The 15,986-nt window shown below is 42.1% G+C and overlaps 1 protein-coding gene across 1 annotated transcript in view; it reads left to right on the top strand.

Annotated features, from left to right (window-relative positions):
- ajm1 (apical junction component 1 homolog) overlaps positions 1-15,656 on the top strand; it is a 29,371-nt gene extending 13,715 nt beyond the window's left edge. The window contains exon 2 of the mRNA XM_021601673.2: positions 10,201-15,656. Within this exon, the coding sequence (XP_021457348.1) occupies positions 10,258-13,557 (3,300 nt within the window). The 5' untranslated portion in view covers positions 10,201-10,257 and the 3' untranslated portion in view covers positions 13,558-15,656. The remainder of the gene's footprint in view (positions 1-10,200) is intronic.
- The last annotated feature ends 330 nt before the right edge of the window (positions 15,657-15,986 follow it).

Raw genomic sequence — 15,986 nt, 5'->3', positions numbered from 1 at the left:
GCGAAGCCCTGACCTGCCTTCCTTCAGGGCAAATATATGTGAAACACATCTCACTGTCCTAGAAATGCCTCAGATATGATGACAACAAGCCCAGATTCCCCCAGGGTGAAATTCCCCTTGAAGTGTAGTTATGGATATCTGAACTCCAAACATTTTGTGCAACATTTAATAACTGAACAAACTGATTTGAGGTATTTTGAACATACAGAAAATGACACATATGCCAATAAAAGGCACATCTGGAATGTACAGTGCATTCAGAAAGTATTCAGACCCCTTGACTTTTTCCAGATTTTGTTACATTACAGCCTTATTAAATAAAAACATTTCCCTCATCAATCTACACACAATAGCCCATAATGACAAAGCGAAAACAGGTTTTTAGAAATGTTTGCAAATGTAAAAAATGGAGAGAAAAAAAATGAAGTATCACATTTACGTAAGTATTCAGACCCTTCACTCAGTATTTTGTTGAAGCACCTTTGGCATCGATTACAGCCTCGAGTCTTCTTGGGTATGACGCTACAAGCTTGGCACACCTACAAGATTGATTAAGGGGAAAGCTTGTAGATTGATAAAGGGGGAAAAAAACTATTTAATCAATTTAATAATAACGCTATAATGTAACAAAATGTGGAAAAAGTCAATGGGTCTGAATACTCCTTTCGAGGACAAATCCATTGACGCAGTCAGCATGAGCGATCACTAGGACTACCAGATGTAAAACTGATGCATTGCACCTTTGAGGATGGGAAACACTGGAACAGAAGCATGGCTGAGGCCGCCACACGCTTTGGAATAAAAACTATGTGGTGGTTAAAGTAAGAAGTTGATTGGATCATGAGCTTGCCAACCTATACAGATGGAGAGAATATGAGATTACGTCAAGGTTGCGCCCATTAATATGTTGTCCCTTTGTAAGAGATTTACCATTTGTAAACAAACCCACTAAAAACGCTGAGCAAAGGCACCCAACGCCACTCCAGTCTTTCCCCTAACATTGCTTTCCAGGCGGTGCGCAAAGGGTAGACTCGAGGCTGTAATCGATGCCAAAGGTGCTTCAACAAAATACTGAGTGAAGGGTCTGAATACTTACGTAAATGTGATACTTCATTTTTTTTCTCTCCACATAGCTTCCACTGTAGTACACAGTCCAGCTCTCACAGATAGAAAGGCTGAAACACACTTGTATTGTTGGGCTGCAGAATAAACAGCTACATATCTGGATTATCACTCCTAACATATAAAAAAATGTATTATCACTTGACTATAAAGAAGGTCCAAGCCTTAAATTGGCCATTGAAATCCTTTCAATGGATATACCATACATTGCCACAATATGACAAACCTGGCAACATAGTGATATTCTGTAACGAAGAACCCGGTTTTGGTGCTATTGATTTTACAATGAAGTGTGGTCCAATCTCAATATCTGACTGTTCTATTTATACAGTTTCAGTGTTTCCTCAACCACTCTGTTGCAACTTGCCATCCACCTAAAAGAGATGTTTCATTGGTGTGTCTTTGCGCCCCGCCTGGAAAGCAATGTTAGGGGAAAGACTGGAGTGGCGTTGGGTGCCTTTGCTCTGCGTTTTTAGTGGGTTTGTTTAGATGACTTCATGCAGTACCCGGGGCCTCTGGCTGGATTAGACAGATTAGAAAGTGGAGGGGTGGATTGAGTGACAGGACAAATATTGGGATGGGACGAGCCTCCGACAGGGCAGATAGAATGCTGTCAGAGAGTCTGATTGCGATGGAATTAACGAGACCGGTTAGGGGCTGTGAAAATGGGGCAACTGGGGAATGAGATGGGGGGATAGATAAAGAGAGAAAGAGGGGGCAGAGAAAGACAGGGATATGGTGATGGAAAGAGAGAGTGAAAGAGAGAGAGGCCTTTGGCAATGCATGGTAAACTGGACTGCTAGGCCACGAATGACGTCCCAACAGAACCTTTCGTAGAAAGACCATCCAGTGTGTCCTCTGCATGCTTAGCTCCAAACTCAACGTTGATCACTCATTCTCATCTGTTGTTACCCAGCCAGCGGTGACACAAAGATGTAGCTTTTGTGATGAAGACAAGACAGGCATTTGCTAATAGAGGTCTCAGAGTATCAAGACGAAGAGGTGATGAATGCGTTGCATTGCTGTTCTGACACATTCATTCACTAACAAAGGTGATAAGGGGGTTGAGGTTGATGTACTGCTTATAATAGAGCATCTCTACTCCAAGCTAAAAGTTCTCTATCAAGAGATCTCTATGTGGGTGATTCTCATGAAACACAAAACATGTTGTTGTAGTTTGTCCATAAATCACAAAAATTGTATACCAGTTGAAGTTTACGTTAAACTATAATATTTATTATAATCAAACACAGTTTCTGTGGACATGTATGTCATTAACGTAATACTTTTTCAAGTTCCTGTAAAAACCAATAAGTTTTAAATAAAGTTTTATTTACCCACGATGCATCATCTAGTGGAGTAGTAGAAGCTAAGTTAGTTTATTAATTTATATGCCTTCAGAATTAGGTTATTATTCTCAAACACCCCATCACCCCACTTGGCTTCTCATTACTGAAACGGCTAAAAAGCTCAGATTTGGAAGAAAAAACGTCTGATTTCATTTTAAATATTTATATTTTCAGTGTTATGCTTAACTCAGGCCTTTTCATTAGGGGAGCAATGTTAAAAAATATAAAACATTTATTTGTTTTTAACTGTTTTGGACTGTTACATTAATGAACATTTTAGGGAAATTGTGATAAAATTCATAATATTGGATCATTAATAATATATCATCTAAAAAAATAAGACTTCAGAATGATAGTAGCCTTGCATGTTGGGGGGGAGGGGGGGGTGGAGACAGCAGATGTCTTTTCGATTACAAATCATGCTACACCAATACACTTTAGAGTGACTGCCCCTGGACAGCTGTCGCAGTTAAGTGACATATTAAGCTCTAGTGATTGAACATTTCCCCTATCCTATATATGAGCCTAGCTCTTCTAAAACTGTTTCGTGATCGAGTGGTACCTTTTCAGAAAGGCTCTCTCTGCTCCTCAGCAAGCAGTTTGTCCACTCTGTATGTGGACTACAGTCAATGTAACATCATGTGTTGTAATATTGCATGTGAGATGGCTAAGCAGAATGACAACCAGCTGGAAGATGTTACACATCAAGACAGAAGTACTTCTCCAACTCACAACTTGACAAGACAGTCATACTGTAGCTGTGAAGGGCCAAGCTCATTGACATTACATGAGGCCAGGAGGGACTATTCTTGAGGGCACGATGTCACAGAAAGATCCTATAGAGAAATACATGGTGTAGAACAGACATGGTTTACTGTCATTTAGAATCAAGAAGTGCCTCACCTCCATACATTAGCCTACATTCAGATCTGCATAATTCTCTGCACACCTGCTAGAGAAGCTGCAGGTGCAAAGAAGTGACAGTGGAAAAGGAATACTCCACACTACAGTAAATCTTGCGGCGTTACCATGGTCAGAAGCTCAGACACTCAGGAGTTTTGATGAAAGCCACTGAATGAAAAACATGTCTCATTACAGTCTGTGTAATGTTGGAGGGAGATTTCCTTTTCCCAGTATCTGCAAAGCTCTGGAAAGTTGTACGCCACTGAAAAAGCCCCAGGTGTTATTAGGTAAACAAAGGTTTAGTTGTGTTGTTACTCTGATGTGGCTCAGTTGGTAGCACATGGTACTTGCAAATGCCAAGGTTGTGGGTTCAATTCCCACAGGGAACAATGTATGTGCTCACTACTGTAAATTAGTATGAGGTAAAGTGTCTGCTAATGTGCATTTGATAATGTTGTGTGTTGTGAAGAAGAAGTCCCAGGTGGTCCCCTGAGTCAGGCTAGAGGTCAGATGAGGTTTAGGGTGTGGTGTTAGAGGGAGGTGTGGAGTGGCTGTGATTGGTCACCAGGCAGATCAGCATGGCCAGATGGTCCTATGAAAGATCTGACAGGAGGGAGCCAATAATAGGAGGACATTGGAGAGGCACTTATCAGCCTTCCACTGATGGGACTCCAATAGTGTCCTCACAAAACATCCCGTTGCACCACTCACTTGTTTTTTTGCTTCTTTCAAACAATTCCCACAAAATAGAATTGCATAGAATTGCAAATTCCCATACGACGAGGAAGTACTGCTAGTCCTTATTGTGCCCGCACTGTTTTGTACACAGTGAAGGTCCAGGTCATCGCACGTATATAGATAGACAGTATGTTGTAATTGTGAGCAGGGCTTGGGTTCTATGCCATTCACAAGGCTGGCCATTGTGTTATCTTACAAATGGGCGGGTTACACAGGAATTGCTGGAGAGCCAGGTCTTTCATGGAGCTGACCTATTACTTTGACACTCAGCTCATTTGGCAGAAAGAGGTTAGACAGCATGCAAGGCTGCATATGATTTAATAGGCAACACAGTGGCAACAGACAGAAACATGTGGATGAGGAAGTGATGATGGAGGCTTTTATGATCCTACAATTAGCTATCCGCTGCTATCTCACCATTGTCATAGTAAGTAGTCAGTGCCGCCCACTTCTAGCGTTTTTTTGCAGTGTTAAAATTAATTAATTACCTGCAATTCTACACATTTTGCCATGGTGTGTAAAGACAATGTTGCACATTTTCTAGGGGAGAACATTTTTCCTTTAAAAAAAACACAGTTTGCCTTCGACTTATGCCATGTTCATATGATATCTGTGTGCAAGTGACTAACAAAATCAATGGGGGCCCCCTGCAGGTCAGGGACCCTGAACACATGCCCTGCATGCCTGATCAGTAATTTGGTGATAATTAGGCCAAGGTTTAGATAGCTGGCTAGACTAACTTATTATTATTATTTTTTTTGACATAGCTAGTTGAGTGACTGACATAACAAGTGGGAAACTGCTGATGCACTACCACATTTCAAAATGGCACCTTGTGTATTCAACTTTTCTAATTCAACAGTTCCCCCTCCAAAAGGGGGGGGGGGGGGGGGTCGTGGCCCTACGCACAGCGCAATGTCTACGATAGGAAGAGGCAGCTCTGTAAGTAACTGCCAGGTGGTGGGGTTGACTTTGTTTGGACATTTTTTCGAGGTTAAGTTTCTTACATTCTATTCTCATATTCATGAAAGCACAGCTGACGTCTTGTTCAAAATGCAGGCTGCTAAGTCTAAATTTGGCCAAGATACAGTATATGAAAATATTTGTATCTTTAAAATTGGGGGGGGGGGGGGGGGAGTTGCTACAATGCGTGTCACTCATACCACTTTATCTTTCCAGATCTGTTACACAGCTCATCAGTGTCTATTAGATTTTAATGAATGGTTTAACACAAAAACAGGTGAAGGCCGTAATACTATGGTTGGCAGGGGAAATGCTTAGGGAAACTGAATGCTCCAAGTGCACTAGTCTTTAAGTGTTACACATTCAGATGGATAAGGGACTTTCAGTGGAGCCATTGATTTGACTCCCTGGCTTTGAATCGTAACGACCATTGCCTTTCAACAGGAACGTGATGCCTCTTGGTGACTTAAGTGCTTCTTGTGTCTTCACATACTGTAGTAGCACACAGCTGGGTTCAGCAAGTTGTGGAAGAGACCATTTAAACCTAGTCCTTAGCGCGTCCATTCTGGTCTGTATTTTCAGCTGGCGTTAATGAGGAAGTGTCAAACGCACGTTAGTTTGCATTTTCGACCAATTAAAGACAGCGATCTGCTATTTTCAAAAAGTTGCGCAAGGATTGGTCATTTACCTGTCTTATTGTTTGTTGCTCGTTTGTTCTCAGATAGGAGGGGTGGAACTATTTGAGGTGTGTCCTTAAGAACATTTTGAATTTTGACATCGGTAACGCAGCTTAACCAGTCTAGACACACACTGCCCATATGCACATGGCATAATATACTTTTGGTGCTTGTATAATTCCTATTTAGAAACTGCTGCCTTTACCCCAGGCCTACTATAATGAAGGCTGGTTCAACAGCAAAGGCTAGTGTCTTTTTTAAAATCCTGGCCATGTTATGATATCATTACATTTCACATGTATTTATTGTTGTAAAAAAATAAATATAAGATTGTTTGTTTTAATTTATTACAACCAAACATATTAGAAGGATTCACCTTGGTTTTATGGTGACGACGTCCGTGGCACGTGTACAGATCAACTTCTGGAGTTGTGTGAATGGGATCTGATCTGTAAAATGGTTGCGATTATGTTCTTGAAACATATTTGGGAGCAGAACAACAGAGTGGACATTCTCCCTTTCTCTTAATATTGGATCCTTGTCCAGCTACTGTGAAATGTTTGGATGTGCTTAAAACCCTCCATCGTCTGCGTTGTTTGAATAACAGATGCCCACATGGAGAAATGATGGTGCCTGTAAGTGTGATATTTAAAACAAGTTGTTATTTCGTGGTTTCCCCCCGAACCTATAGCTCTACCACCAATGCTTAGATTGACCATTGCGTTAGGTTTGTTAAAATAGAGCCCTCTGTGACAATGCGTAGGCCTATTTCTCCTTCCATGTGCTGAATGACGTGAACATCTGATGAGTTCGCTTTACACACCACTGCTTGTTCACCAAAGTGACAGCGCTGCATTTCTTACCAAAGCTCGTTGTTTTACGCGGTCCCTCAAGATTGAGAGACAAGGCTCTTATTCATATCTTCGCTGTTTAGTTTGTTTGTTAGCTTGTTTTTCAAAATGTTTGTGTCACATGCTATATGGGGACAATACTGTATAAAGAACCTGCCTGCATGAGCTTGGTACAGACATGGTGGCAATGCGGGTGCATTTTAATGTATCCATATGGCATTGAATACATTTTCAGCAGCAGACCACTTAGTTCTCTCTCCCAAAATAGCATTTTGGAACGACCAGGTTTGTTGTAATAATTGGCAAATAGGGACGGTGCACATGCCAGATCAGCGTAGCGATTGTATGAGCCATGTAAGGAATTTTGCTCATGAATGAACTGCACAGCCAGGAAGAATCTTAGCTGAATAATTCATGTCCATCTGCGCAGGCAGAAGTACGGGCAGGTAGGCTCAGCTGGCACCTGCAACCATTCACACACATTCACATGATTACGATCAGATGTGAAGACCCCAATAAAGCATAGTGCCGTGGAAGAGAAAGGTGGATGGAGAGGCCCAGTAGTGCTATGATAGAGTAGTAATATAATGGCTAGACCTTAAAGGGATACATCGGGATTTTGGCAATGAAGCCCTTTATTTAGTTCCCCAGAGTCAGATGAACTCATGGATACGATTGTTATGTCTCTGTGTCCAGTATGAAGGAAGTTAGACGTAGTTTCGCGAGCCAATGTTAACTAGCGCTAGCAAAATGACTGCAAGTCTATGGTATCTACTAGCATGCTAGCAGTTACCATAGGCTTCCAGTCATTGCATTAACGCTAGTTAGCTCCTTCCTGGAGGGGTCCGGGGGTAGAATCTGAGGAAGATATGTAACTTGTTGTAACTTGTCACTCTGATGTTAAAAGCGAGTCTTAGCAGAAACGAAAACATTTTTTTAAATAATAATTGCAGTGGTGGCAACTCATTTAGTGGAAACACTGACGTCACTACTAATACTATTACAGTGCATTTCTCTCTCCTTGCCAACTGTGTGTCTCTGTCATTCACTTTTATGTTCCAGTTGTGCTGAGCCATTTAAAACAGGGCGAGATAATCCTGTTACGAGAGCTGAGAATGCATCTCCCTTCCCACGTTGGCACGTATACATGCAGCCGTATTCATGAAAGATCACGTGGGGATTCCGTTGTGGATCGGTGTGATGTATATAGGGTTGTTTTTAGATATTTCTTTGCAGAGGTTGAGTGCTGTGGGCCACATGATGGTCACGTGATCTTGAGGGATCATGAGAAGCCGCCAAGTGAGACACACCACGGAACGGATTAACATAATCCTGTGGGGAACGTGTGTGATGCTTGATGGTCTTCATTTACATATCCCTGAGGTCGGACCAGAAACACAAAACAATACGAGCTTCTTGTTCCTCACACTTGAGCGTGTTTTTAATGAATGCTGAAAACAGTTAACCCTTAAAGGATAGAAAGAAGGGGGGGGGGGGTTTAACCTCCCTCTTGTAGACAGAGGACAGCGAATTTAATCCAGTTTTCTTTTTCCTCTTGTGTGTCACAGGAACACAGTTGCAGCTTGTGGTTTGGCTGAAGGCATTAATAGGAGGTACATGACAAGTACTGTATATGACAAGTATTGTCTTATTTAACATTTAGCCATCAACTTCTATAAGCCTTTCTATAAGTCTTCACCTTACATCAAGCATTAATGCTTTTAGCCATAGGTGTATCATGTGTATCATAGTGTGTCATGCTTTTTGATGTGCCAGCGAGGCGTTTCAGGTATATCTACATGCTGTCTCTCAATCAACTTGCACATTATACCACAACAATCGTGTGCCCTTTAGGTAGAATAATGCACCTTGGTTTGCAAGTAGCAGCGGTAACCGTTTCTGGTTCTCTTACCTGGGGCCCCATAGGAGTCACAGAGCTGGTGTTGTTGCGGTGTTGCTACGTTGCAGGTGCCCATATGAACGTACAGTACATTTTTCACTGCATGTCTGTCTAGACTGAGGAAATGGATTTAGCACCAAGCTGTGGGAACACCTGTATTTACTCATGCCCTAATATAACTAAACCCCCATTGACTGGGAGCAAAGGTTATCTGTAGGTCAAATCCTTAAAACATGCTATGCTTCCAAGTATTTAATTAAATCATAAATCCATTATCTTTGTCTGTTGTCAGATAGATTAGGTATGTTAGTGAGCTCAGTACTATTTCAGGCGTTTGTAAATCGATGGTGTTCTTGCATTTTGGTGTACTCTTGATGTCATGGTTGTTGTCGTTAGTAAATGAGATTGTTGTTCCGTCTCTGGCAGTGTTGGCAGCTTGGTCCCTTGACATTTATCTAAGACGAGATGAAGTGAAAAGCCTCAAGAGAAACTATTTTGAGCCTTGAATCCATTTCTTGCTGTTCTGCTGTCAACTGTGATAAGAACAAGTAGTTGAGAAAAGTGTTTTAATGAAGTTGTGCAAATGGAACATTTAGTGAGAGAAGTTACATATTTTGAAATGGAGTATTTTCAGTTTAGGAATATACAGCAGTTTATATTAATTTGGGGATCCGATAAAAGTTTATAAAACAATCTACATTTATACACAAAATATGAATACTTTATGATAATGGAAAAACAGTTGCAGATGTAACACATTGATACCATTAATGTTCCATCCACACGGCTTTGATATTAGTAATTACGTAGTCATTACAGGCCTGTTATGAATCAAACCTACTATGCAATACTCAAACAACATTAAGATTAAAATGCATAAAGAAATGTTTACTAACCCTCTTATTATTTATGTCTATGGGGTTTTAACTGCCATTCTATTTACAAACATCCGTAACTCAGTCCTTAACTCATCCGTAACTAATCCTTAACTCATCCGTAACTCATCCGTAACTCATCCGTAACTCATCCTTAACTCATCCGTAACTCATCCGCAACTCATCCGCAACTCATCCTTAACGCATCCGTAACTCATCCGTAACTCATTCGTAACTCATCCTTAACTCATCCGTAACTCATCCGTAACTCATCCGTAACTCATCCTTAACTCATCCGTAACTCATCCGTAACTCACCCTTAACTCATCCGTAACTCATTTCATCATATTTGGGGATTTGACAGAATTATTTACGCTGGTTTATTTAGTGTGAAGCTTGTGTGGGTGTGTGTTAGCGTAAACAAGGACCAGTTAGATAGACAGTGTTGACTGCTTGCTAGAGCTCTAATCGGTCTATCTATGGGGATCAGGATTAAGATAGCTCTGTGTGCTTCTCCTGTACACCATGGGCAAAAAGTGTTGAGTAATGTTTTATTTTAACCTTAGGGCTAGATGTAGTGTCAACAGCAAATGCATGTTGATCGAGGATATCTTTGATTTACCAGTTTCAATCTGTGGTAATTCCAGTTCTTTGTCTATGTGAGTGTACTATATAATGGTCCCACGTTTTACGTCAAGCTCTTCACCCTCTACTCTGACAATCATCCTTTATGAATTTGTATATTCAATACATGTGATGCATATTACATTGCACACATGAACAAGAATTTTGCTTACACATGTTTCTTTCTTTTTACCTCAGCAGGGAACGTCAACCTTAAACCAACTTGATGGGGGAAACTAGGAGAGTCCCTTTAAGATGACACGCACAGACCCGCCTGACATACTGGTATCGACTGTGTATAAAGATATAAAAGTGTTCCCTGTTTCTTCGCACTCCAAGTCCTCCCAACCCCCCGAACAATGTGATTCCCCAAACCGAAGCACACTGGACAACAATCAGGATAACAAGAGGCACTGCCGTACCTTTGACTACAAGTCACTGGAGTACCCTAAACACCACACATTCTCAATGGAGCACCCGTACAGGAGGGCTGACAGGCATGCTGCTAATCCAGACATGGCCTGGAATGCCTTGGGCCGCCAGCAGGGATACCGCTTTTCTGCACCGGACATTTTCAACCACAGACTGACCCCTCAGCCATTGGTCTCAGACATGGCTAGTGAGGTGGTTGTTCCGGTGCAAAGGAAAAGGACCAGGTCAAAAAGTGCCCCCAGAGTCCAAACTAACCTTACCCCTGTGTCCTTTGAGGAGTCCCCTTCCATGGGGAGGAGGGGTAGGGAGGCCCGGAGGGCACCTAGGGACCCTAACTGGAGACCAGAGGTGTCACCACGTAGGGAGTGCTCCTACGCAGCAACCAGGGCACTAATGCATGAGGTGCATCCCATCAAGCTCCAGCCACAGAGGAGTGATGCTAGCCGATATTCACCCCTCTATGTTGCTGAGCATGTAGAAGAGGGAGGGCCTGACAAGCCAGCCACCAGCCCTCACGTCAGGTGTCGGGTGGACATCAAACCAGATGTGGCTGTCTTGCAAAATGCTGGACGGAAGACTGCTACACCCAGAGTTGACATACCTTGGCAGAGGTACCCTAGTGGAGGAAGCAGGAGCCTGACAGTACCTCGCCATTTCACCTTCTCAAGGACCTCAACTCCCACTGACTCTTTTGGTGGTGAGTATGGGCAGGCATACCAGTATTCCCGCAGCATGCCAAATAGTTACATTCAGCCCATGGAGATGCCTCTGCAAAGAATGCCTTCCCCAGGTGATTATTATGGCAGGGAACGCAGGGCTCATTCCAGCCCCAATGTGCCAACCAAATTATTTTATGCAGACGACCCTGGGAGGTATGTGGCCACAGCCCCTCCCCAACCTAGGACTTACTATCAGGATGATCGCTATAGTATGCCAAGCCAAAACCTCACTCCCAAAATGCAGTATGTACAGGATCCAAGGACCCGCGTGGTGCATACTGTACCAGCCCGATCCTATTACACGGAGGTAGAATCTTACCCATACCCAGTTCAAGCTGCATATCCGAAAGCCTATGCAGCAAGTGAACCAGGGCCATATATCATTCAAACCCCGCCGGCAAGAACATTCTATGGAGATGATCTAAGGACTTATCAAATTCAGTCTGTTCCCCCGCGGATATATTACGCGAATGAGATGTATACACCTTCACAGGAGCATCACATTCCAGCAAGGGCATATTATACAGAGGGACGTCGACATGCGCGAGTCGTCCAGCCTCAACCAGATGACTGGTACGGCTCTGAGGTGTCTGGTTATTCCACCCATCACCCTGCCTCGTATGGCTCTCAGGTCACCCCGACCAGAGCTGTTAGGCAAGAGCCAGCGCTAACACCATGGTATGCTAACCCGTGCATTGAGCCACCACGAATCGGCACCGATTCCAAACCTTACTCGAGGTCTTGGGATAATATCCTCAACTCCCGTGTGGAGAGGGAGCAGCCTATCCCAGTTCAGCGGGGTCGGAGTTATGAGAATCTTATTGCCCAAGCAAAGCGCACTGCGGCCGAAGATGACAGACCACAGCCAGTAGTTGTCAACCTTTCCAGTTCACCGAGACGTTATGCAGCCTTGTCTTTGTCTGATAACTCTCTAATTGACAAAAGCCCAACATCGGAGTCAGGGAAGACCACTTCTAGTAAGCTCTGGTTCGTCGCCCCTGAGATCACCATCACTGATAATGACATTCGACCAGGCAACCTTAACAAATTTGAGGCACGAAGAGCCAGCTGGGATGTGCTGCACTCTAAAAGTGCTGTGGTTCCAGAAGCTTCTCAGCCAGACACTATGTCCTGCTCTGTGGACTCTACCAAAGAAAAGACGCACAACAGCGCCTCTCTACAGCAAAGCCTGGAGCAACTTGATGAGCTTCTAGCTGATCTCGTTACTGACTACAAACCCCCTGCCACTAGGAGGCCAAGTGAGGATTTGCTGGACCAACTCAAGAAGCTGATCGATGAAGAAGAAGCAGCATCTCTGTCCAGAAAAGGTTCAAAGGCAGGGTCAGAGGAACCACCCCTGGACAAGCAACCCACCTCTATTAGAATGAACCCTGACGCCCTTCGAGATATGGACTGCAGCAGTGATGCCCTGAGGAGTGGAGACGAGTGCTCCCCAGACCAGAGCCCAGACGAGGACGACAGCATGATGTGCTCAAACAACAAATGCCGACGGACAGAGACCCTATTCAATGCTTGCCTCTACTTCAAATCCTGCCACAGCTGCTACACTTACTACTGCTCCCGCAACTGCCGCAGGGAGGACTGGGACATTCACAAAGAGAGTTGCCTGTATGGCCGAATCGGCAGCGTGTGCCGCCATATCATCAAGCACTGCCGGGAGACTGTCGAGGTCCACAAAGCCTTCTCGCGCATTGCCAAAGTTGGCTTCCTTTCCCGGGGAAGGGGAGTGCTCTTTCTGGGATTCCCAAACCCAGGGCTGTCCGGTAACTTCCTACAGTACGGCCTGGAGAGCCTCCAGATGTCCCCGACTTACCTGTCTCTACGGGAGCTGGACGGCTTCAAGGACAACCTGGGGGAGTATTGCAAGGAGCTCCAGGAGGCAGGCAAGGACTATGACCCAAACGAATGTTTCCTCTTGAATGTATCCATTGCCGTTGGCGAACAAATGCCTGACGGACCTTCACCAAGGAATCAAGCCCCAACTGTCAGGAAATATGCCAAGGTGGCGCTCGCCTCCTACAGCCCGGAGAAGAGTAAAGTTCTTAAGAAAGAGAGGGATATGGAGACGTTGATCCTCACGCCACCCCCTGGAATGGCTGACATCGACAATGAGGGAGAGGAGGGCAGGAAGGCCAGGGAGATCTGCTTCATCAACATCCAGCGGGAGTTACGAATTCGAGGAGTTTTTCTACGCCACGAATATCCAAAGGTATACCAGCAGCTCTGCGAGTTTGTGGAAAGTAACAGGAGGTTCACCCCCACAACCATCTACCCCATTGACAAGAGGACTGGTAAGCAGTTCATGTGCATGATCATGGCTGCTTCTGAGCCCAGAACACTGGACTGGGTAGGCACCCCCCATCTCCTCGATGACATTATTTAAGTGCACCTTTGGTTGTACATATATATGTATAGAAATACATATATATTGTTATACATATCTATATATCAAGCCTATTTATTATACATGTTTGTAGATATGTATTTTACTATTGAAAAGAGATATATTCATGTCTGTGTGGTCAGTATTATTCATTCTTGGAATATTGCCTGTCAGATGCGGATATGAGTACCACCGGCTCCATTATTTATTTATTTTCATCTTTCATCTTTCATCAACTTAATTCACCATTTGGTAAATGTATTCACAACATTAATCATGTATTGGTGCCAGGTCATTTTCTATTCTATTATTCTGCATTATTCTTTTTGGGGCAGGACTTTTGGTAGTAAAACTTTTTTTTGTTTGTATTAATTAAACATTTCTAAATGCATTATTTGAGGCTAAGTAAAACGTGACTATTTTTCATATCTGATTGAAGTGGCATATAACGCAGAACATTTTAAAAAACATGTATTATTTTCTTAGCTACTCAAATACTTTCTATGCAAAGGAAAATGCTTAATAGGATCATTTCCACATTCTAGTAAAACGGTTATTTGCGCTTGATAAAAGGATACAGAAATACTATTTATATTATATTATACAATATTATATTATATTATCCAGTATCCACGGGACATAACTATCCTTCTTTTAGAATGTGACATATTTTATTAAACTCTAACAAAAATAAACCGTTTTTGATGTAATTGAAAATAAGATTAACAAAATACAATACTTTGGGTGGATTTAAACTACTAGTTCCTCAGAATGCGCAGAAAGACACTGTTTAATGAGAAAAAAGGAAAGCTGTGCTAATCTAATTGTCTTAGAAAGGGGTTTCAAAGTCTCACTGCTTAGATTGGTAGTGCTGTAAATTGTTACCTTATTCCTGAAAGTGGTTTTATTGACGTGAGTTTAATTATTTCAATGGTGCTTTAATGTATGCTTGGTAGAATTACTGGAGCAATAACGGACTTGAAGATAAACATAAAATGATTGATATGGTACCAGTCGTGTGTTATACACAATAGGTGTTGGCTTGTACTGTTCAATTTGAAACACTGTGAATAGTAAAATAAGTCAATCATTCATCAACTTTAGACATGGTTGGTACCGTGGAATCATGCAATCTCACATAAGCTAGTTTATAAATTGCTATTTTTACATAATTTACAGAGCATAATATATATGAATTAGCGAGCGAGATTTGTTACAGTTATTGTCCTTAGAAAAAGGTGAGCCAGGTTTGGCAACAGTAGCTGTATGGTATGTAAAGTTTAAATGCTTGAAGAAGTTAGTTGTGTATTTGTGGTGCACTAGGTTGATTACGTGTGTGATATTTTTTGTATGAGAATGAGAACCTTCAAAAAGAAAATGGGATATGAACAGCTATGTTGTCTCATAATTATAATTTTATTTAGCCTTAGTTTGCAGATTAAAATATCGAACAAAACCTCAGTATCCAGGAAATGTTACAGAGAACATTTCTCTAAAATGTTATTTTAGACAGATCTCTTTGACAAGGGTCTCACATACATATATATTGTTTCTGTGTGAAATTGACAATTTTTCATTACTCTATGAATTCTATAGTTTATTTTAAACCAATGTTCAGTATCTACTGCTCTTTTGAGCTCAACTATCTGTCAGCAGCAGGTTTACATAGATATCAGCATAGTTTACATTCATATCATAGCTTAACACTTTCTGAGGAAGGACTATTGTTTATAGCCTGTAGCACATATTTCAGATACACTTGTTTGGCTGACTGGATGTGTACAGATGCAATGAGAACGAACTGACTGCATGTCGTTGTATTTATTTTCCTCAGCTTTATCATAACCTCAATGATGACAAAATACAATAACCTGCTTGATGATTTGATATTTAAACATGGTTGAGAACTATTATACTATAGAAAAAAATATTGATATTTTTGATTGTGTCAGCCATTCAAGTTAAAACAAGGAAATAAAGAGACCTCAAATTAAAAAATGTTTAGAAAATGTTGTTTGTTGTATTTTTTCTACTTTCATCATATGTATCTGAGTATGTGATATTTATAAACATATCTAATAAATGGAATGGGAACACTGGTCAATGCTCTCTGCCTGTTCTTTAGGTGGAAATACAACCACGTGATTCTGGTGTGATGGGCCACATGACTTTGGCTAAAATGTTGTTTGTGAGTTTGTGTGTGTGCGTGCGTGCAAGTGTGTCCGTTTCAGTCACTGAAAAAATAAAGAAAGAGCTCCTTTCAGCTCGGTCTCACACCAGCCAATAGCAGGACAAGCAAACCAGTTACCACTTTTACCCGTTGCACCATTTACCCTTGTTACCCAGCTCCCCTGCAAAGCTACCATAGATATCCCCAAGTGGCTGATCACTAAGTGGATGGCCACTGGGAGTGAGGTAAAAATGCAAGT

The sequence above is a fragment of the Oncorhynchus mykiss genome, chromosome 5 (genome assembly GCF_013265735.2).
Source record: "Oncorhynchus mykiss isolate Arlee chromosome 5, USDA_OmykA_1.1, whole genome shotgun sequence".
Taxonomy (NCBI): Eukaryota; Metazoa; Chordata; class Actinopteri; order Salmoniformes; family Salmonidae; genus Oncorhynchus; species Oncorhynchus mykiss.
The sequence above is the reverse complement of the archived record's forward strand: the minus strand, read 5'-3'. Positions and strand labels throughout refer to the sequence as shown.